General features: G+C 45.5%; 2 protein-coding genes and 1 long non-coding RNA gene across 3 annotated transcripts in view; 1 reads left to right on the plus strand and 2 right to left on the minus strand.

The window, feature by feature from the left end:
* Positions 1-5498: 5498 nt before the first annotated feature.
* LOC114431816 (uncharacterized) lies at positions 5499-8075 on the minus strand. Its single transcript, XM_028399461.1, has 3 exons — positions 7795-8075; positions 6794-6888; positions 5499-6721 (listed from the first exon to the last, which is right to left on the minus strand). Exons 1-3 carry the CDS (start codon positions 7994-7996, stop codon positions 5687-5689), a joined length of 1332 nt encoding a protein of 443 aa, XP_028255262.1. The 5' UTR covers positions 7997-8075; the 3' UTR covers positions 5499-5686.
* Positions 8076-8310: 235 nt separating this feature from the next.
* LOC114451618 (R3H domain-containing protein 1-like) overlaps positions 8311-21240 on the minus strand; it is a 32387-nt gene continuing 19457 nt past the window's right edge. Inside the window, 15 exon segments of the mRNA XM_028430385.1 lie at positions 8311-9116; positions 9119-9235; positions 9826-9910; positions 9997-10094; positions 10275-10431; positions 10772-10953; positions 12466-12569; positions 13860-13993; positions 14100-14257; positions 16263-16404; positions 16524-16877; positions 17496-17624; positions 17961-18115; positions 18512-18754; positions 20668-20900. Of these exon segments, the coding sequence (XP_028286186.1) occupies positions 8971-9116; positions 9119-9235; positions 9826-9910; positions 9997-10094; positions 10275-10431; positions 10772-10953; positions 12466-12569; positions 13860-13993; positions 14100-14257; positions 16263-16404; positions 16524-16877; positions 17496-17624; positions 17961-18115; positions 18512-18754; positions 20668-20900 (2437 nt within the window). The 3' untranslated portion in view covers positions 8311-8970.
* LOC114451643 (uncharacterized) lies at positions 15895-20673 on the plus strand. Its single transcript, XR_003672210.1, has 3 exons — positions 15895-16125; positions 18489-18777; positions 19682-20673. It is a non-coding gene; the product is annotated as an uncharacterized LOC114451643 (long non-coding RNA).

The following is a 21240-nucleotide window of genomic DNA, read 5'->3' on the forward strand; positions in this document are numbered from 1 at the left end:
GATGACCCGATTCTTCAGGGAAGTGTGTGTGTGTGTGTTGTAAGGGTTAATGGTGTGTGAAATGATGTCTTCATTAGCATAAGCCAAATGACGGGAAAATAATCCTGTCTGTCTGTTACATGAGATGAACAACAGATACGCGAGTTTGTCATTAAATTATTACAGTGAAAATACTGTTATGATGTCACATATTGGTTTTTAATCACACCTGTATTGTTTTGAGTACACATAATACTGACGTGTGCCGATGTGCTGTTTTGGTTGTTGTCTTTTCATAGAAAATATTGACTTTTTTCCTCCTATGAGGAGCTAACATCAGCAGGGATGCGCACTGATCATTGTCCTGATCAAGCTGTGGTTATTTTATGTTCACCTTTGTTCATTCTGAATGAACCAAACAAATATTTGTTATTGTTGTTTTCAGCTGGGACTGTGTCCTGCAGCCATCCAGTCTTAGATCCAAACACTCCCTCGGAAACGTGCGGCTGCTTTGCGAGGATGTGGGTTCTATTTTATTGTGTGTGAGACCCACCACAGCCACTTCGATGACTCCCATCACATCACAGGGCCGTGCAGATCTGACGCGGCGTGTGTGTGTGTGGATGTGTGTGATGTGTGAGGTGGAGATGAGGTTGACAGCTATGAAACAGCCGCTGGTGTCGTCCAAGTCTTTATGGATGTAACGATAAATGAGGAGCTCCATATGTGTGGCAGGGATTTTAATGTCAGGCCTGAAATCTGCCCTCACACAAGAACTAGATAATACAGCTGCTACTGTCACACAGAAGCCTGTAAGATTAGCTTAGCATAGACACCACCCCAGTGTGCTACAATGTCGTGTTTTTCCACCCTCTTGTAGCACCAAGTGCTAACATTTTTTAGCATTATTAGAAGCATGCTCGCCAACTGTTAATAAAACGTATCACTGACACATTGAAAGGACCCTGATTCTCTAAATAGGAACTCTCCATCCTCCATCTTGCTAAATATAGCTAACAACCAGGCCACCTCTCTGGCCCATATACTGTACCAGCAGACCTATATGAAACATGGCTGCCGGGAGCTCTGAGAGTCTCCACAGGGCAGAGATGTGCAAAAGCACCCACTGTCGTGTTAACGCGTTTCTGGTGATGATGATGATGATGATGCATCACATGAGCAGAGTCACACCTCAGGTTCAGAGGCATGGATGGTGTCAGGCTTTACACAGGAATCAGTTCTTTAACTCACAGTTTCAGCTCTCAGATTAGAGCCTTTACTGTCAGCATCACCGTGGTGATGTTCATTCGATCTCTGGAGATCCCCCTCCCTTTCCCTCCCCCCTTCTCTTTTTTCCCTCCCCCGTCCTGGCAAGCTTCTGCACTGTGGCCTGGAAATAAGCAGCAGAGATGGCGAGGATGCTGCGCGGCGAGTGCTGCCCAAAACTGATGGGAGGGGAGCTAACAGGAGGGGGATGGGAGGTGCGACTGTGTCAGCATCTGCCAGTGCTGCTCGTTTATCCGTCTCTCCCTCACAGATACGAGTCTCTGGACATCCCAGACAGGAATGAAAGAAGCAGCAGCGGGGGGTGTGCAGCCAGCCAAAGGTGAGGCCCTTTGGGCTCTCCCCTGATAGTGAGAGTTAGAAAGAGGTGTGCCGCTCTGAGCCAGCGGAGTGATGTTGGTGGGTTTTGAAGGAGGCAGGGGTCCATACCAATGCTTCTTTGATGTGCTGAAGTGGCCTGAGGTCTGAGCAGCCTGCTGTGAGGCAGAGGGGGGTGCAGTGCATGGCACCACATTGTTTAAAGGAGACAAATATGAGAGGCAGAGGAGCAGTGTGTGTGTGTGTGTGTGTGACCACAGTTATGATGCAAGTGAGATGAAGAGGATGTCAAAAAAAAAAATACAGTTTCCTGACTACACACTACACAATGACCGCCTTATGTGCTGATGATGAGCCACACCATCATCTCCATGTAAAGGAATTCCCCAAAAATATGATTTTATTTACTATATTAAATATTGATATTATTAATTGATATTTTTGTAACAAATGTACGATGGCTGAGAAGACTCACTACCACAACAAAATACACAGCCAGACGACATCACTTCCTCTGTGCTTCTGTTAGTGCACACCAAAGCACCACACCTAATTTATTCTATTCTATACAAACATGTAACGTGAGCAGGGCGGGGCTGCTGGTACAAACAGGGATGATAACACACAGACTACATGTGACATATTAGCAAATGCAGCAGGGAGCTGGTCCTGGTGGGCCGGCGGTGTCGCTCGGAGGGGGAAGTGTCACTTATCTCTGCTGCTTTCGGTCTGTCTCCACTTATAAAACTCCCATAAAACCAATAATGCGGTGCAGATGCAGACGTTGTGCCCGTTAGCTAACTACAGGAGCAGTATGCTGAGAATGCCTTTGATCAGGGCTTTATGAAGGAGACGGCCACTTTGATGATTCTGCTGACATTTCCAGGAGCCTTTAAAGACTGGAGTGGGGCTAATTAAATCAGTGTGCTCCCTGTGTGTGTGTGAGGTTAGGTGGCATGTACGCGGTCAGCCTCTGTGTCTGAGATGAGGGGATGTTGTGTCCTTGATGGATGCATGGAAACATGTTTGCATTTTCCATCCATCCATCCACAAATCGCACTCACCTGCATGTGCACACACACCCACACTGCTGGCTCTTCCTCTTCATGGACGCTGTCACCTCTCCGCTCTGCATCCGTCCCCGCTCCTCTCACCTTTCAGTCTAGACAAAGAAGGACGCAGAAATTCAATTTTCTGAGCATTATTAATTATCAAGGAGGATTTCTTGCCTTCACAGTGTCGCTGAATTTATCGGTGTTTAATGGCAGACGCGTCTGTTTCAGTGGAGACTTCAATTACAAATATGTACAGGTCACCAATTCAAACACAAAACTTTAAAAGAAGACTCACATATTATGTGACAGCTCGGACAGTTCATTTCTACATATTATTCTTCAAGTGCGGCATGGTTATTAAACTAGGATAGGTAGCTAAAAGCCTGGTGGAGTGACATCTTTTTATTTACATTATTTGCAACAACAGCCAACAGATGCCTCTGAGGTTCCTCATTTATTTTGTGCATACATGGTTTCATCATTAGTAATCTTTACTGTCTTATGGGGATGATCAAAGCTCCTTTCCACATGCATCCTGCTCTTTAGCATCTATAATGTGTCCTCCTGGGTCCTTACAGTGTAACAATGCTGCAGCCTTGACTGCAGGATCCTTCACAAAGGATTCTGGGACTTTTGTCAGCAGCCTATAATGAACTGTTTCACAGAACACACACATGTAGAATATAAATGGGTTGTGTGAATGAAAACGTGTCGTTTAAAATCAGGCAGTCTGTCTTAGTGGTTCTAAATTGAGAGGATCCCACATGTGGCGCCCGTGTGTGGAGCGCTGTGGTGCTGCGGGCCTGCGGCGGCGAGCTTTAACAGGCAATCACGTTTCTTCTTCACACCCGGCCTACTGCAAGCTATTTGAAGCGGTCAGACTGATAAACACACTTCCTGCATCGCTGGGAGTGGAGAGGAGGGAGATGATGTGCAGATCAACATACAGCGTGCACTGTAGACGGTACTGAGACTTGATGACATAACACAGACTCAAACTGAACAAAATCTAATTAAACGACACCATCATCAAATTATCTGGACTTGAAAGAAAGATCAATACCTGCAGGGACGCCAAGGAGGTCTGAGCGAGCGCACCACAAACCGCCTTCATTTAAAAAAACACTGCTGTGGACACACTGACTGTGTGAGTGTGTGTGAGGCTGATGAGGTAATCAGCGGCAGGTATGTTTGATTGACATTAGGGACAGCTGCACACACACACACACACCCACACACACACACCATGGCCTCTTGCTTTCAGTTGCTCCAATAGGCCTCCTCCATCACAGCGCTCTGATCGGGTGGGTGGGGCTACATGTCACATCCACCCCTTCTCCCGGGCGGGGTGATGATCTGTAAAAAGAATCATTAAGACACAATTTGTGACACACATGCTGCCTGGAAACGGCTATCCATCACCAGAATGCACTGAGAGGATGATCGATGCGGAAGCTTGTGTGTCTGACCTTTGACCTTCAGGATCTCTGCATTAAAACAACAGATACATACCATCCAGCCTGTGTCACTTTGTCGTTGGTTTGTCTCATTTTGTGTGTTATTATAATCCTTATGAATCTCTCTGCTGCCATTTTGCCTGTGTGTAATTGTTCTATGTCTCTTTGTGTGTCTTTACAGCATGTGTAGCGTTTGCATGTGTGCTCAGGGAGTGTGGGTTGCTATGACGACAACACCAACGACCTGGTACGTCACATAGACAGACAGACAGACACAGCCAGAAGAAGCTTCTCCTCTACTTTCCTGGTTACCAGGGCAACAAGCATATGTTTTGTGTAGATTTGTTGCTGTTGTTTGTTTGTTGTGGTCGTACGCAGGAGCATGGACACGAACATGAGACTCAGGCAGAGGCCTGCGGTCCTCCAGCTTCAGTAATCCATCCATCCGCCGCCCAATTACAGGTCTGATCCCCTGCAGACGATGAAAGTGTCCTTGAGAGAGCATCCTGCTGCTGTTTCTGACCTCCATCATCAAAGTCATACATGTAATATATTCAAAAATGCTGCTGCCTAATTATGCTCTCTGCATAATGAAGGGGTGCACTGACTCCACCCTGATAATGGCTGATCAGAGCGCTGAGGTGTTCGTCTTCTCCTCCGTCCTCCTGGATGTTTTCATTGTGTTGGAGAGCTTCCCCTAACGACGCCCCGCGCTGCCACCTCTCCCACTACGTTCCTATGGTAACAAGTCAGGGTGAGGGTGTCTGGGAGACGACTGAGCGTCTGTGTTTGTGTAGTGTGGCTTATTTTTTACATAATGAATCAATTACTGGGGCTGTGAGCGAGTTCATTTCAATAATCGGACAAAAAAAAATGCACTGAGAGCATCCTCACACAGCACATGGACCGAAACAGTGTGTGTGTGTGTGTGTGTAGAGGGGAGGGTGTATAATGGGACATCCTACTGACATCATTTTTTTGCCAATCTGCACCCTGCTTGCCAAACCTGGCCTCCATATATGCTTCACTGAGGCGAGTCATGGCAGCTACAGCGTCTCTATTTTTAAAAGGTTCACCAAGTGGTGGGAAGTGATACAGCACCCCCTGCTGAACGTAGATGGCATAGGCAGGCACACAAACACAGAAAAGGGTTAAAAACAGATATCAAAGGCTACATTAAAGTCTACCAGCACACAGAACGGTAGAAAATGTTTGATTTTTTACCAGAAAACAAGAAAAAATAGTTTTTAAAGCCTCACTGCTACTTGTTTGTCTCTGTTGACATGTGTTTTAAATAATAAAAGGAATTTAATGTTACTAGACATCTTTTGGCATTGTTCTCATTTTAATTTGGTAATTAAGACACAAGGGGTTAATTACAATAAGACTAATGCCTGCTGCTTTGACAGCATCATGTAGATTAAGGCCTGCTGTTCAATGAATGATGTGTATAGTGTTTATTTTAAATATTAAAGTACCTAAACACTGGTACAATGAGAGTTTCAGTGGAGGTTTTGTGAAGGTGCAGCAGCTCCACCTGGTGGCCCCTGATGGAACTGCACCCACATTCCTTCATAGCTTTAAAGGACTGTCTCAAAGTCTTTGAATCCGCTCCTCCACCCACTTATAGAACAGGAAGCTGGAGGCTGGGGGACCGATGACTTTAATACAAGAACCTTCAAACATGTAGAGGACGTCCTTGAACAGGAGCCCCACGTCCTCGCAGACCTGCGTCACCTTCTGCTCATCAGGGTGTTCTGCTTTGTCATAGCAAATCTCATGAACTCTCAACATGGACTGCCAATACTCCATCAGAGTCTGGAGGTTTTCTGAGGCCTTCTGGATCCTCCTGGAAGCCTCAGACTTTTGTTTCTTGGAGAAGGATAAACGCACAAGGTCCCTTCCGTCAACACACTCGACTGACAAGTCAACGCCCCGCAGACATCTGTCCAACTCCTTCTTTTCACAGTGTTTGACATATCTGAATGTGTACAAGTCGACCCACATGTCCTCCTGATCCTGCGTACAGACAGCTTCCAGCCCAGCCTGGAGGAACGTCAGATCCGTCCGACAGCCTGAATGGTTCTCTCTCTCTCCTCTGGTGGAGGGTTTCAGTGAAACGTGCCCATCTTTCCCTGCAGGGAGGTCCCGGGCTGAGAACCTGACCTCCTCAGCTCTCACTTCTTTCTTCTTGTCAGAGTTCCCCACATCCTCACAGAAAGCTTTCTGCTTCGAGGAAGTGTTTATCGCATTTGAGTGCAGGCTCTGGACTTCAGTGGGCTCACCTGTGCTGTGCAGTGATAAGCTGCTGGAGCCCACTGGTTCCTGCTCAGCTTCACTGCTGCTGCAGCTTACAGAGCTGACAGACCTCTGATGAGATATTACCCTTGGATTAAGAGTAGTTTCACTCAGTTTGACGGTGGATTTAAGCTGGCTGGCTCTGAGCATGAGGTCCTCTCTCAGGGCGAGGACGGCGGATAACGGTCCCTCAATGAAGGCTTTCCTCTGCTCTGGAATAGTTTGGAAACGTAGCGATCTGTGAGCAGACCGCAGACTCTCAACCAGAGATGCCTGCTTGTTGCCAAATACGAAGAGATCGACTGTGGCACTGCGCACGTACAGAAACACCTGCAGCACACAAACACACCTGAGTCAGGATCTCATTCATGTGCACCTTTACAGTTTGTTACAGGTACTTACATCTCTGCTGAAGGGAAACACAGTCAGCCTGTAGTCCTCAGGGAACTCACTGTCCGTCATGACCTGCTGCTCCTTCATCAGCACCCTCTCTGCATCTGCCAACAGTTGGAACAGTTTGGTCTCTGCTCAGGTCGACATTATAATGAAGCTTCATAACCCCACACAGTGTCACCACCCCCCCCCCCGAGCCTGACACTGACACTCAGACATGATAATATGACAAATTGAACCATTCATCAGTCAGCATACATCCAAGCTGCTCTTCATGTAAATGTAAAATGTTTCATTTATATGTCATCCTCTCCACAAAGCAGAGCCTAGGTGGTTCCCTGGGGAACTGAAACCGGTTCCCATGGGGACCAATTATGGTGTGAAATAGGAGATATGTTGTGTGAGAGTACTGGAACATTTGGCATAATGACGGTACCTGAAATGTTTTCACATCAAGTGGTCATGTATTATTGTTATACTCAGAGCTACAGTAACAACAGTAACACCTAATTCATTTAAATAGTGTTTTAATAAAACAAATAAGTTATTTTTGCTGTATTAAAGCCCAAAAATACAAAGAAAATGTATTTTTTTTTTATGCAAAACGTGTCACAAATGAACACTGTTGTGATTTTTGACCCATCACCCATTATAAGCTAGTAACAAAAGCAGCAAGCTAACTAGAATAACACAGTTTTAAAAGTCAATGGAGAATTCCTAAATATGATTTGATTTAGACACAAATTTAGGTAAAGCAAAACATAAATAAACAAATAATAATAATAACAAAATGCTGTTCGGTTTTTGTTTAGATCGTACAAATATGTCACTTCCGGCCACCATCTTCGTTTGGATTGGCCAAAAGTGGTGCATCTTGGGAAGGTATTTTTTTTTTTTTATATATATATATATTTTTCTGTTTTGACTTTTCAAAGACAACCTTAACACACAGACAGCAGCTACACGGTAGCAGCTAGCATGAGTTTAGCTGACCTAAAGTGCTAATTTACCTTCCTGGTTAACAAAAGTGATGAACGCGACTCCCTCCATGTTCGTGGGGTACTTGACCATCTTCACGTCCCCTCCGTGACTCCTCCGGCTGCTTTGGAAGTGAATAGTCAGCTTATCAGCCATCCTGCTGCAGGGCAACACGGAGGGCACACCGGAGACAACCACCGTCCTGCGGTGGTTTTCTTCGGATTCGGCCTCCATATCTCAGCTAATCGTTACCGAGTCTCCTGAAGACAAACCACCGCGCCGTTGCTACACAGTCACCCTGACAGCGTCTAAGTTTCACTTTCAGCCTGGAAGTGAGGGGGGCTGCAGTCCTAATATTTGTCCACAAGAGGTCGCTATTTCACTACATTTAACTCAAAGGATGGCTCATTAGAAATAGCTCATTTATTGCTGCTAAATAAATAAATAAATAATAAATAGCATTATAGGTGTTAAAAGTATTAATCTAAGAAAAAATATAATCATATTTCAGCTAGTAGGGGGAAAAAGCTCTGTCAACACGTGTGGTGCAAACATTTATTAGAGTCAAACAAAAGAAAAAAAAAAGAGCCACACCTCTTATGATTCACTCAAACAGAAATGAAGATTGCATTTTCTTGTGCATATAAACATTTTAATTTAATATATAAAACAAAGTGGCCTGGCTGAGTGCAACAAACGGGGGGTTATTAGGAGGGGTTATAATAAAAGAAAATCCAGGCTCTCTCCATCATGATCTTCACTTCAGTGCAAATGCAACATTCACTGTGTTCAATGGTGACATTAAATAACTCAGGTAGTACACGTCTGTTATTCAGTGTTCCTTACTGTACAGACACTCACGTGCGCGCACACACACACACCCACACACACACACGTCTGCTGCTGCTGTGTGTTGTTTATGGAGGAGAACCCACTCAGGAACATGAGATAAATGCTGCTCTGATTTACAGAATTATCGATCCAACTAAAACAGGAGGTTTGATATGAACGTTCAATTTAAACGTAAAAAAAAAAAACGAGTAGATCCCAACTTCGAACAATATAGATCTCTAGGACAGAGATTCTGCCCTGCATGGCCTGAAAAAATAAGAAACAAAAGTGAACATTCATTCTTCAAACGTTAGATACAGTTTTTGGACTGAGGCAGCAGAGGCAGGTGGTTGGATGTGCGTTGGAGGTCGTAGCAGCTATGAGCCAGCCCTGTCCGAGTCACGCAGCTCCCCTTTGTGTCTGGTGCTAGTTGGGAGTTTGAAGGTGGTGCTCGGGGCGGTGTGTCTGAAGGTGAGCGTGGCAGAAACAGAGTCTGTACCGGGAGTGTTGCACAGCCGGGCTAATGGTCCGACTGCTGCTGGATCAGTCCGCTCCCTCTGCCGAGATCTGCCAGGAGGTGGTGGGACTCTGTACAGCTGATCCCCTCTGGAGGAGGTGCCACATCCAGGATCGGACTGCTCACTGCACACACACACACACATAACAGCTCTGTAAGTGGTGGAGCCAGTAAATTAGGGAGAAAAATCAGACCATCGAGAGGCTTCAGTAAACTGCTGCTGTCAGCGGGAAAGCTCGGAGCTGGAGGACGGTCAGAAGTATCGCGCTTTAAATTTGCACAATTGTCAATCTTAATTTCTCTGAGAAAAGGGCTGCAGACGGTGCTGCGTACAAGCCCCCTCCTTGCACATTGTCCTCATGGGATTGTTGACAAGAGCACCTGAATAATGCAAAATAAAATATCTGGGCGAGCGCGATATTTGAGATAATCAGCACATTTCTGTGTGCCGGGGCTGAGGGTTCCACTGCCAGGTGTGAATTCTGCCCCGTCTGTGATTTATTCTGCTTACATTCACAAACAGACACTTCTTCCACAGCTACGGAAGCACATTCTGACACAATAAAAACGCCCGTGTTATTTCGCCTAATCTGCTAAATAGACGACACAGCAGCTGGATTTATCATGTGATGAATTTCTGATTGACGTTTCAGTCAGCAGATTTAAATTTGGTGTTCCTCTCTGTAGGTCAGCCTCCCTCTGGACTTCCTATTACCTGCTGTACCTACACTGAAATCTGAAGAGAGCGACTTCCTGCTTGCCTTCCTCCCGTGACCGCTACGCCAAACCCCGAGTGGACCCTGAGGAGACAGAGAACCGCAGCTTTGTTTTGAGGCTGGACATAAGAGAGAAATTGGCTTAGAAAAACGTGCTGTATGTGTCTCACCTGGTGCTTGGCCATCATGTGTGCAGTGTGGATCAGTGGAGGTCTGATGGAGGGTTTGTACTGCAGAGGCTGGCCCAGTAGAGAGTAGTGTGCTTCACCTGCAACAAGAACAGTTACTAAATCAATAACAGGTTTAGTTAAAGAAATTATGTTTTGAATCATTTTAATTAGTTAATTGAGTCTCTTGTTAGCCAGCTAGCATAACATAAGGCAGCTAGAAAAATTAGCATGAACAGTGAACACATTTATTTAGCAGAAAACACAGTCTATACTCTGACCTTGTCCACTGTGGCAGAAGGCTGTAGGGAGCTGTGGGTGGTGGTGGTGGTGGGGGTGGGCCATGACAGGGATGGCCGAGATGCCTGATGAGAGGCCCTTGATGCTGTGCGGCTGCCCTGGCGAGGGAGTGAGCGCCGGAGACGAAGGCAGGCTGCTCTACACACAACATGCCGGCGGTGCAAAGGAAGAGGAGGAGGAAGAGGAACACAAAACACTTTCATTCAAAAAAAAAAAGTAGCCAAGTAGCTGCTTTAATGTAGCGTTCCATCGACATTAGTCCCACTAATGTAGCATCACGCCCTGATGCTAAGGACTATTTTCTCCTCATTTTCAGCTTATAGCCACTCTGACTTCATTTGCAGAGCCTGTTTACTCCGACATTTAAGGCTGGTTCAGGGCGACACTCCTCAACGCTCTCAGCTAATTAAAGCTACAAGACAAACTCGTATTTTACAAGGTGGCAAATGCAGAAAATAATCATCTCCTCCGTTTGTACCTGGATGCCGTCTGGAGGCGGAGGCAGCTCTGCGGGCCTGCGGCTGCGCTGGTGCTCAGGGCCCAACTGTTTGTGGCTGGGCTGCTTCCTCTGGCAAGGGGAGGGGGCCCGGGGCTGCTGGCAGGGGGGCGCTGTCATTTGCAGCATCACCATGCTGCCGCCGGGAGCCGGGGGTAACAACCCTGCACAAGAACACACACAGACACACAAAACCCAAAATGTTGACGAGAGGCGAATCAGGTCGACCTGAAATCATCACATCAGCTCATCATTTATGCAGCGTGTTTTGCCCTAAAGCTCTTTTTCTGCACTTGTGTGCAGCTACACACCTCAGTGCAAACACCAGGCTCACACTGAGCAATTACGTCTTAAGTGCCTGGATTGTGAGGGCACGTTGACAATAACACAGTCCATCCCCATTCCTTGCTAAATCCTCTGCAATGATCCACCAGACCCAATTATCCCATTATGAAAAAAAAACATACAATTAATGTTTTGTTTACATTAATGGAAATCAAACTTTGCACAGATGATTTATGAATTATCGACAGAAGCAAGGACGATGCATGTTAGGGCTTAATCTGCAGATTATTCCAGGCCAATTAAAAGTGTTTACTGGTCACGCTGCAGGTAACGCCGCCGCAGCCAGACCTTCATCTGACCTCATTACTGACATGAGCTGGAAATGATGGCTCCCTCCGTTGAAAAATAAAGGTCATTAGTAAGGAGAGCGTCACACCTGGGCCTGTGGACGGCCATTCAGGACAGGATATATACATGCAGAAGTCTACTTTAATTTCTATATTTTTACAGACTGATGTTAGTTTATTGCTAAAGCTACAATAGGTTTCCAGTAGAGCTCAGTGTGGCCATGTCAGCCTTATGTTAAAATAAATACGGACATTTAAACTCGCTATTGAGGCTGCCTCGAGTGGCTGTTTGAGGAACTGCAGTTCATTTTTGAACAATACATAAATTAAACATGACAAGAGACTAACATCAATATTTACATTTATACAAGCAGGACTGATGGTGAGCAGATACTTAAAGGTAAATTGACATATCAATCTATGCATATACAGATTTTCTTCATTTCCAATAAAGCAAACAATAGATGCAAAAGACAAATTAAGCAGAAAATTTACACTTAACATTACGACTGCTGGGAAATAAGCAGGATTATTAGTTTTAATGTTAGATATCCTCCAGTGCCACCACTGGAGCAAAGCAACAATTTGTGATTTCTTACTTGAATACTTCCTCGCACAGCATTTTGACTAAATGTAACATCTGCAGCCCTCGACCTAATCACCGTTTATTCTCTGGCCGGCCTGCAGAAGGAAGGCCTGTGCGTGCATCATTTTTACTTATCCAAATTCCAGAGAGTCTGTCATGCCTTGTTCTTTTATTTAAAAAAAAATCTGGAGTTTAAATTTAATCATGTGGCCGACACACATACAATGGTAAAGTAAAATGTGGGAAGATTATTTCGTTATGAGGAGCGGGTCGCGGCCGGTGGAGGAATCTATTCTGCAGTTATTGACACCGAGAGATGGGAAAAATATAGAAAGTCGGAGTGCTGGCAGTGATGGGGAATCTCCAGGGCGGATAATCTCGGCGGGGGAAAAAAAAAGAGAATATTTTCTGTGCAAATGACGCCATGTGTGAATCCAGACTCTGATTGGACAATTTACCTGCATACTGCTGGCCTGGGTGCTGCTGGGAGATGCAGGGCGACGGTGTCTGGGGGAACTGGAGCTGCTCCATCATCGGGGCGGGCAGGAAACTCACTGTTGAACTGTGGAGGAAGACAGACACACAAAAATCAATGCTTGACATTCTGATACATGAATCACTTTCAGTAAAAAAAGGTTTTAAAGCTGCAAGTCTAAGGAAAGTGGGCGCTCTGGTCTGTAAGCAGCTTGCCTGCAGGGACTCGTCTCCAGCTGGTGAAAAAGCAGGCTGCAGGTGGACAGTCGGCCCTCGTGGGAGACGACGGAGCCATTCCAACGCTGCCGCATAAATCATTTCCGCGCTGACTGCCCTACTAACGCAGCCTCATTTTACAGCTGGGACAATGAGAAAGTGACCTCTCATTGTGTGCGTGTGTCTTTGCATTGTTCTCCTGCAGGTGATGACTGCGTACATGTCTGGTGTTTGTTATGTATACGAGCGCGCGCACACTGGTCCCAGTAGTGCTCCTCTCACCAGTATCCAGATTGATTGGGTCCGTGGAGGTAGAAACTAATTACATGTTTTGCTTTCTGTGAACTAGTTCTATCAATCAGCTATAATGAGAGACGCTCCACACCAGCAGAGCGAGCGGCGGAAAACCGGCTGAAGCTCTTTGAGGGGGCGTCAGAGTCGACATTCATCAGCCATGCGCGGACACAGTTCTACAAAAGAATGGTGGCGATTGCTTCATTTTTTCCCGCCCCACAGTGAACAAAGATGACCTTGGCTCAGAGGCGCATTGGGGATATAAATAGGAGGAGTGAGAAACAGCTTCCAGTACCTGCAAACTGGTTTCAGGGACAGACACCTAATTATTTCATCTAAACCAGATTAAAGTATTAGAATATGTTATTAGCAAAAGCAGGATCATAAATCAAGAGTTTATTCTGAGTGTGAACATGACTTTAGTTAATTTAGGAGCAAAATGCAGCACTTTGAAAATACAATTAGCAGATTAACAGATCAATGGAAACTGAGTTATTACATACAACGCTATTAAAAATTAACTGAGAGTGATTACACCCAATTATCAGTAAAGATATCCATGCACACTTCTGGCTTTAGGCCATCAGATGCAGAAGGTTCGTCCAGCAAAGGCCACTGATGAGTTAATGTGACATTGTGAAAAATGAAGATGAAGCACAAGGCAGTTCCATGAGTGGCCACTTGAGGTTGGCTCCACACTTTGAGCTCAACTGGCTGCTCCACAATCCAGACAAATGCTAACAGCATGCCATGCCGTAAATTAAATAACAAACATGGATGTTTGTTTGGTCGGATCCCATGAGACCATTCCTTCCTCTGCTCTCATCTAAAGAACATTTTTTAAAGAACAAATGGAGTGAAACTGTACCTCATGGTGGTGTGCTGGTTAGGAGGGAGCAGGCTGTAGCAGGGCTGCATGCCAGTGACGGCCATGGCTCCCTGTCCCGGCTGGCAGGACACAAACACTGGCTGCTGGTATGTCTGCTGAGGAACAGAAACCTGCTGCAGGACAAAAGGACAAAAAAATGTTGTAATATGTGGTGCTCATAAGTTTCATTCATAACACAAACTGAATGCTGCTTGATATTACTCTCAGCTCTCCGAGTACCTGATAAGACTGCATTGGAGGGTACTGGACCATCATGCCTTGCATCTGGTTGCCCATATTGCTTTGCTGGTTGCCAGTGAGAGCGAGGTTGGGTGTTGGCTGCACGCCCACTACGGTCTGGTAGCTGGACGCTGGGTTTGGCATCACGGCTTGGTGCACTGAGGCAAAATGAGAAAAAGCACAGTGCTGTGACCGAATGAAAAGAATTTAATATTTATGACGCCGTCAAAGATTTCACATAACAATTGTCAGACTGAAATATTTGTAACAACAAACACAACAAAGGAGAGCGGACATACAGCAGAGAACAATAGAAGAGGCTCGGGGAGTTGAGCTGTTACAGCTAAGCAGGTTTGGAATAAATGAGAAAGTCAATATATCGGATTTAGCCTGCGGTGGCCTGAACCTGCAACCTGCAAAAAAACACTTCACAGAGACGTCTCATTTCTATGGTACTTGTTAAAAAACCCATTAAGAGTGGACGATGCAAAGTCACACGAATCCGACTATTTTCCTCGACGGCCTAAAATGGCGGACGCTTAAATGTCAAGGTGACAAAAAGAGACATTTGAAAATACTGTCCCTCGTGACACACACACAGGCACAGTAATCCAGGTGACAAAGGAGAGGACGTCCTTTTGTGAAGGTGTCTTTACAGTCTGCCACCCCGGGAGAAAAGTACAGCTAGACAATGAAAGCACTCCGTGAGGAACAGAGCAGGGAAGGACTATTTTTATCCACCCTCGCCTCCCACCTTCACTTACAAACCAAGCATGAAATGACCATAATATCAAACGCTTTTTATTCCATTCCAGTGGGCAGCAGATGATTCTGACTTCCATCAGATAATGACCGACTGTCCTGATGCGGTGCAGGTCTGAGGGATTAAAAGGCAGCAGTAAGGAGAAGCCACAGGACCTGACGCACTCATGTTGACGGTGTAGCTGCAGGTGAGGGGCTGAAAAAGAGACCGGTTCACTGTGAGATTCATAGAGGCCTCTCAGACAGCGTCCCGGCCCCGCATCCCGCCTCTCAGGTAACACGTTGGAAAAATGTAATTCTAAAATATTTAATTATTTAAATTACTAATCCAATAATTTTTTTGTAATACTGCTCAAAAACATGTTTAAATTCTTAATTCTGCTAGCCACGAGTCTTTACTTGCAGTGGAAAATGAGCCCATGTGCTCAGAGTTCAGAGGGTGAACATTAATTTCACTGAAAAAGAAGGTACACTATTGAATTCCCCCTTTTAATAAGCTGTGCCACTGTCAGACTTTACAGAAGAAACAAAACAAATGTTTACGTCCCTTCACATATTTTCCTACACAATGACCCTGTCTGAAGCTGAAGCCCTGTGGTGACTGTCTGATGCAAGCATGTGGAAACGCTGACAGGTTTCTCCGTGGACACTGACTGGGCCATCCGAGAATTTCCAGGGATGGCTTATTTATTATGTGTGCAAGCCCGGCTGCAGCATCCTCCCCTTTCTATGTGTATTTTTTTTTAATTAATGCAAAAACTGAAGGGAAGCGAGGCGTCGTAGTCATTTTTTTTTTCACCTTTTCCATGAGAAATAATTGCTGTCCTTTGCCTTTGTAGGTCAGCTTCATTTGTCCGCCGTCTATTCCCCGGTTCCCCAGCAGGGAAGCCACATTTGCAGCCTACAGATGACAGAACAGTGCCGCAGCCACTTACAGAGATATGTGTGTGCGAGTGTGTCTGCGCAATTCACCAACATTAAATCCAGTTAAGTAATAGTGTGTGTGTGTGTGTGTGTGTGTGTGTGTTGTGAGGGAGAGGCTGAGCAGGAGCTAACAATCTCAACTCCTGTGGTGAAGGGGAAAAAAACAGAATAATCTAGTGAATGACTCCTGGGGAGACATTTGAACTCGTAGAAACAAACCGAGAGAAAAGGAAGGGAGGAATATTTGTCCTTCGCCAGAGCCGTCGGACTGCGGCGGGCGGAGAAACAAAAGGAAAAACAAACAACAGAAGAGCTCAAAGCGGGAAGTTGACAAAGACTTGTGAGTTTGAAACCTGTTAAAACATCCTTTGATTTGACTTTAGATGTACTGAGCAGCTTTATCAAAGCTTTATTTGATTAACCTCACAAGAGGGACCTGCTGCTTTGAAGGAGAATCAGAAGAAAAAATGTTTGTACCTTGCTGCTGGGGCAGGTTTTGGCTCTGAGGGCAGTTATAGGGCAGCGCACTGACAGGAGGTCGGTAGTGCTGCTGCGGCTGCTGATGCTGCTGGCTGGAGCAGTGTGGGTGGTGGGCTGAGGAGCAGTAACATGTAGACATCTGCAAGAGACACATAACACCAGAGTGACGCATTCACACATTTATATCAGGCGGAGAAAATAGGGATTAGTCATAAAGCTGCAGAAGTGACTCATGATAACCAAACTGTGAAGCCCCACCTGCTGGACCGCCTGCTGGACGTAGGTGTGTTGCTGAAGGAGCGGTTGGTTCATTCCTGGGTATGCAGCAGCGGCGGCAGGGCCTTGACTGGAGCTCGGGTATGTGTGGGTGGAGCCTGGGTTCGGGAGCTGGACATGCTGACCCTGCAGCATCCCTGGGTGTCCTCCCGATGGCCCGGCCACCACATAACTAGCCACCTGCTGTGGAGGAGCTCCCTGCAACATCATGGGGGATGAGTGGTGGTGGTGGTATACAGAGGAATAGTGGCGGCCATCTGGAGCAGGAGGTCCACTGTCATTGGGTGGCTGCTGTGCCAGAGTCATGTGACTGAACTGGGCATTAAGGGCATCAGGCTGCAGAGACATTCGTATATGTTACCAAGCAATAAAAGAAATGAATCAGACATGTTTATTTGCAGCAAGAAGCTGAGAGAACCTGCATCTCAAGCTAACATGACTTTTAGATCATGCAGAGAATCTCAGGTCTGCAGGGACCTAAAAGTCAGCCATTCATCTCTATCACCAGTCCAGGTCACTTCTGACATGTTGTTGGAAAAGTAGTGTTTTTAGTCATGGATTATTCAGCGCTAACATCTGGTGATGAATTAAATATTAATGGAACTTTCCACAGGCATAATTAGTCACAGAGGCATGTCTTTCACTAAAACCAGGTCAAAAATGAGGTTAAATAAATGCATGATCTACATATGTGGGTAATGGCTCCAGCTAGATTTAGACACACCTATTCATTAAACAGAGCAGCTAACTGGGAGGCTAATAAGGTCTGTTTTGATATGCTGAAAGGTCAAATAATGCTTTTAAACTACATTTTAACTACATATAGAAACGTAAGTCAGTAGGTTTTTGTGACTTTCTGGAACGATCCAACTGAAAATTCGATGCAGGTCTGACAGGAGATGAAGCGTAAAGGTGGAGAAGATTAATAAAAATGGAAGAAAAGAGGTTCTGTACCACAGTGTACTGTTGGTTAGGACAGATGGGCAGGAACTGAGAAGGAGGAAGAGGAGGAGGAGGGAGAGGATAGGAGATCGTTGAGTTGTGAAGAAGCTCAGAGGACGACTGGAGAGGAGGACAGATCGGCTGGGAAAGCAAAGGGACATGTGGTGAGACTGGAGGACTAGTACAATGAGCTGCTAACTGAGCTCCTCTTTCTTAGCATGTAGCAGGTCATTTCATACTTTGATTGATCACAGAAACTATTTCTGCACTTAGTGAACATGCTGACATGGAGATGTGGGGAAATTCTACACTACGATTGGAGCATCACTGATTGTGGGCGGGGCTTAGCAGGCTCAGAGACGCTCCAACCATCCCACAATTAAAAAAGTTACTGAGGTTAAGAAAAAGTTGGAAAAACACACTGTAGTCTTTACACTAGGTTAATCTGGATGAGGGGGGGGGGCTTCGCTCACTGACCTGAGAGTGAATGTGATTGGCTGGCGGTTGCTGGGAAGCAGCAGGGATTGGCTGCTGCAGGGTTTTCCCCTGCTGTGGGATCCTGCCAGCGGCGGGGGCGATGCTGGCTGGGTTATAAACTACAGCGCTGCCATCGGGATGGATGAAAGGCTTGCCTGTCAGATTGGATTCATAAGAGACACAAACACACACACATTGATGTCACAGCTTCATACAAAAGGAAACACTTGAACGACAGCGAAGGACACACCCAGAGACGTGGTCCATGAGAGGACAGAAATTAACAACCTTGGCAGCGTTTGCAGCCCAAAAGTACACAACTGTGTGCTACAGGCCCATGATGCATATTTACAGATTTCTCCCATCTGTTCGCTGCATTTTGATCAGCATGCTTTAGTCTGACTGCTAATTTGACAGACAAACCGAGTGCAGCTCCATGCCAACCTGTGAGTCCGTCCCAAATTCATAAATATTCATCAGGATTTTACAAGATGAGGAAATGTATTTTTTCTCTTTGATTTGTTGCAGCAGACTGGGACCATTTCACCCACCTGTGTGTGGATGGACCAGAACGCTGCCAGGTGGCATCCCTGAGGCATCCAGCGGCAACACATAGTAGTTAGCTGCGTCTGTGGCTGGTGGTGGCTGTGAGGGGACACTCTTGGTCATCTCAGAGTGTCCGGGGCCTCTCGTGTCGGGGATGGTGGATCGGGAGGAGGCTGAAACCGGAAGAGGCAGCTGTGGGCGGGACAGCGAGCTGGATGAGGAGCCGACGCTACTGCAGGACTCTGAACCTGCAGGAGAAACAGAACAAAGCGTGAGTGACCTGAAGACAGACACTGAGCATGGCATTAACTCATTGCTTTCGGTCTGTTAGTTATTCACGGGGGTGGAGAGAGTTGATGGTGATAATGAAGCAGGAGAAGATATTCACAGCTCTCCTGTTGCTGCATTGCATTCTGGTCTCTTGAGGCAACTGTTGATGAAGAAATTGGTATCTCTGCACCGTCTGTGATGGATATCTCCCTGTATAATTAACGAATGTCAAGCAAAATGGCGAGCGGGCAAAGAAGTCCTCGTTCTTTGGGGGAGGGACGGACATGGCAATCTGGTGTTTAGGATTTCAGATGGCTTCTGAGTTTAATAGTTGTTAAGAGAACTTTCCAGCGAAGTAGAACATTGAGAATACAATTACCCTGCAATTTCAACTCTGAACTTTCTGCACTTGAATGCATCTTGTGTGTCCCCTCCAGTAAAATGTGACCATATTTCATCCATAACCTCAGTTAAAATCTACCTTTTACACTGACTAGATTTGCTATAAAGCAAAACCTCTGAACTCCAGGAGCCATCGCTGACAGGATTTTGACCTGCAGCCACTTGTTGGCAAAGAAGTGTGAAAACTTCTAATCATGATTCCAGCAGTGGGGAAAGACTTTGGACCCCTCTGAAAAATGAGGCTACAGTGATTAAAAATGTGAAAAACCACCAGACTACTCTACATATTAGAGGTGAAGTGCCTCTAATATGTGCACTACATGAGTCAGTTTTGTCACCACTTGAGTCAAAAAATGAATCATTAATAATAAATCGTGCTCATTACTTTGACCAAAAATTAAGTCATTATTAAATAAGGTTGTAAATATGACTTTAATTATGCCATTATTATACTAAAAAATCTTTTATTTTGAAAGGGATCATTAATCAGCTCTTGTTTTTAGGTAAAGGTGGAGTGTGGGCTTCTGCAACAAACACTTGTTTACCAGCTGAGGAGAAGGACAAACACAAAACAACATGGCAGCACAGACAAGATGTCTCCTCGACTTATGCCGGCCTCAAAGTGAGGGCAGCCAGCTGCCGTGTAAACAACTTACAAAAATGTTCAGGCAAGAAGCTCACACACACATTCACACACAGGGGATTTGGCAAAAATAGAAATAAAATGCCGACAGCAACAGTGGCAGCAACAAAAGAGAGAGCTGAGGATTTCTACGCTGCGTCGGAGTGATGTATAAAAGACAGCATCATAATGCTGAACATCAAATCTCAGCCAATCAACTTACAAAGGTATCATTTTGTGGAGTAAGCACTTAGTTGTGGAGCAGCCCTAACTTCATCTCAGTGAAATGTGTGGCACTTCCCAGTGCTTACACTTATACATTATGCAGTAACTCCTTACTGTTAGTTTTATACTGCTGCAGCTACAACACTTTTTAAGAGCCTCCTCCATCACCATGCTGCTGCCTGGTAATTAGTTTTGACAGCTGTCCGGCTATGGGGCGGCTCACAGACTTTTATCGACCACACTGGGACAACAAACATTTGTTCTGATAAGACCTCAGGTGCCCAAAACGCTGGAGGATTTTTGCTTGAAGCTCAATATGCTAAATTTTATTTCCATCACACGTTTGCCATCTAATTAGAGGATTTTTCCTGCTCATGCTGTGACAGTTTCTTCTTTCTTGTCTGTGTGACTGAATGAATAAATTACATCCCCACTTGCTAATGAGACAAATCCTAATCTATATTCAGAATTTACCTGCATGTTTAGGACAATGCAATCAGAACAAAAGCTGTCAATCACAGAAATGACTGAATCACAAAATCAACACTGTGTGCTGTGCAGGTTTGATTTAAGGATGTACTGAAGACACCGTCCTAAACATTGTTTCTTACAACTTTAATTCTCCTCTCTGTCTGTCCTTGCCTGTTTTGGAGAGCCTCCCGGTGCTCTTACTGCTGGCCGTGCTGTCCCCTCGGATGAGGCCAGGGGAGATGCCGCTGAAGCTGCTGGCCTTTGTGATGGCGGGCCGTGTGGCGAGCCGGTTGGAGCTGTCTGAGCTGTCGGTGCTGCTCCATGGCCGAGGCTCACCGTGCCGTGGGAGCGTCTCCGTCTCTGAGCTGCTCTGCCGGCTGGCGCCGGACTGGCCGGCCCGTAACCTGGACAGCAAGAGAGTCATCAACACTCTATAATGTGTTATCATCTTTTATTCTGAAATAATCTGAAAAAAACATCTGTTAAACTGAATCACATACCAAATTTAAGCTAAAAATCATTATATTTATTCTGTCTCAATTTTTTGAAATTACAAAAATTGGTGCAATCATGGAGCTATAATTAATTGCACTCTGTACTGCAGTCATGTCACATTATTTCTGTGATTTACAGACTGTTTACACAGAGCAGAAAGGAAGTGATAAGAGAGACTGAGAAGATTTGTGACTTTAAAACTGTGTTTTTCTGCACAAAACAACAATTTACTTGTTGAACAGCAAGTAA

This window comes from Parambassis ranga, chromosome 2 (genome assembly GCF_900634625.1).
Source record: "Parambassis ranga chromosome 2, fParRan2.1, whole genome shotgun sequence".
NCBI classification, from domain to species: Eukaryota; Metazoa; Chordata; class Actinopteri; family Ambassidae; genus Parambassis; species Parambassis ranga.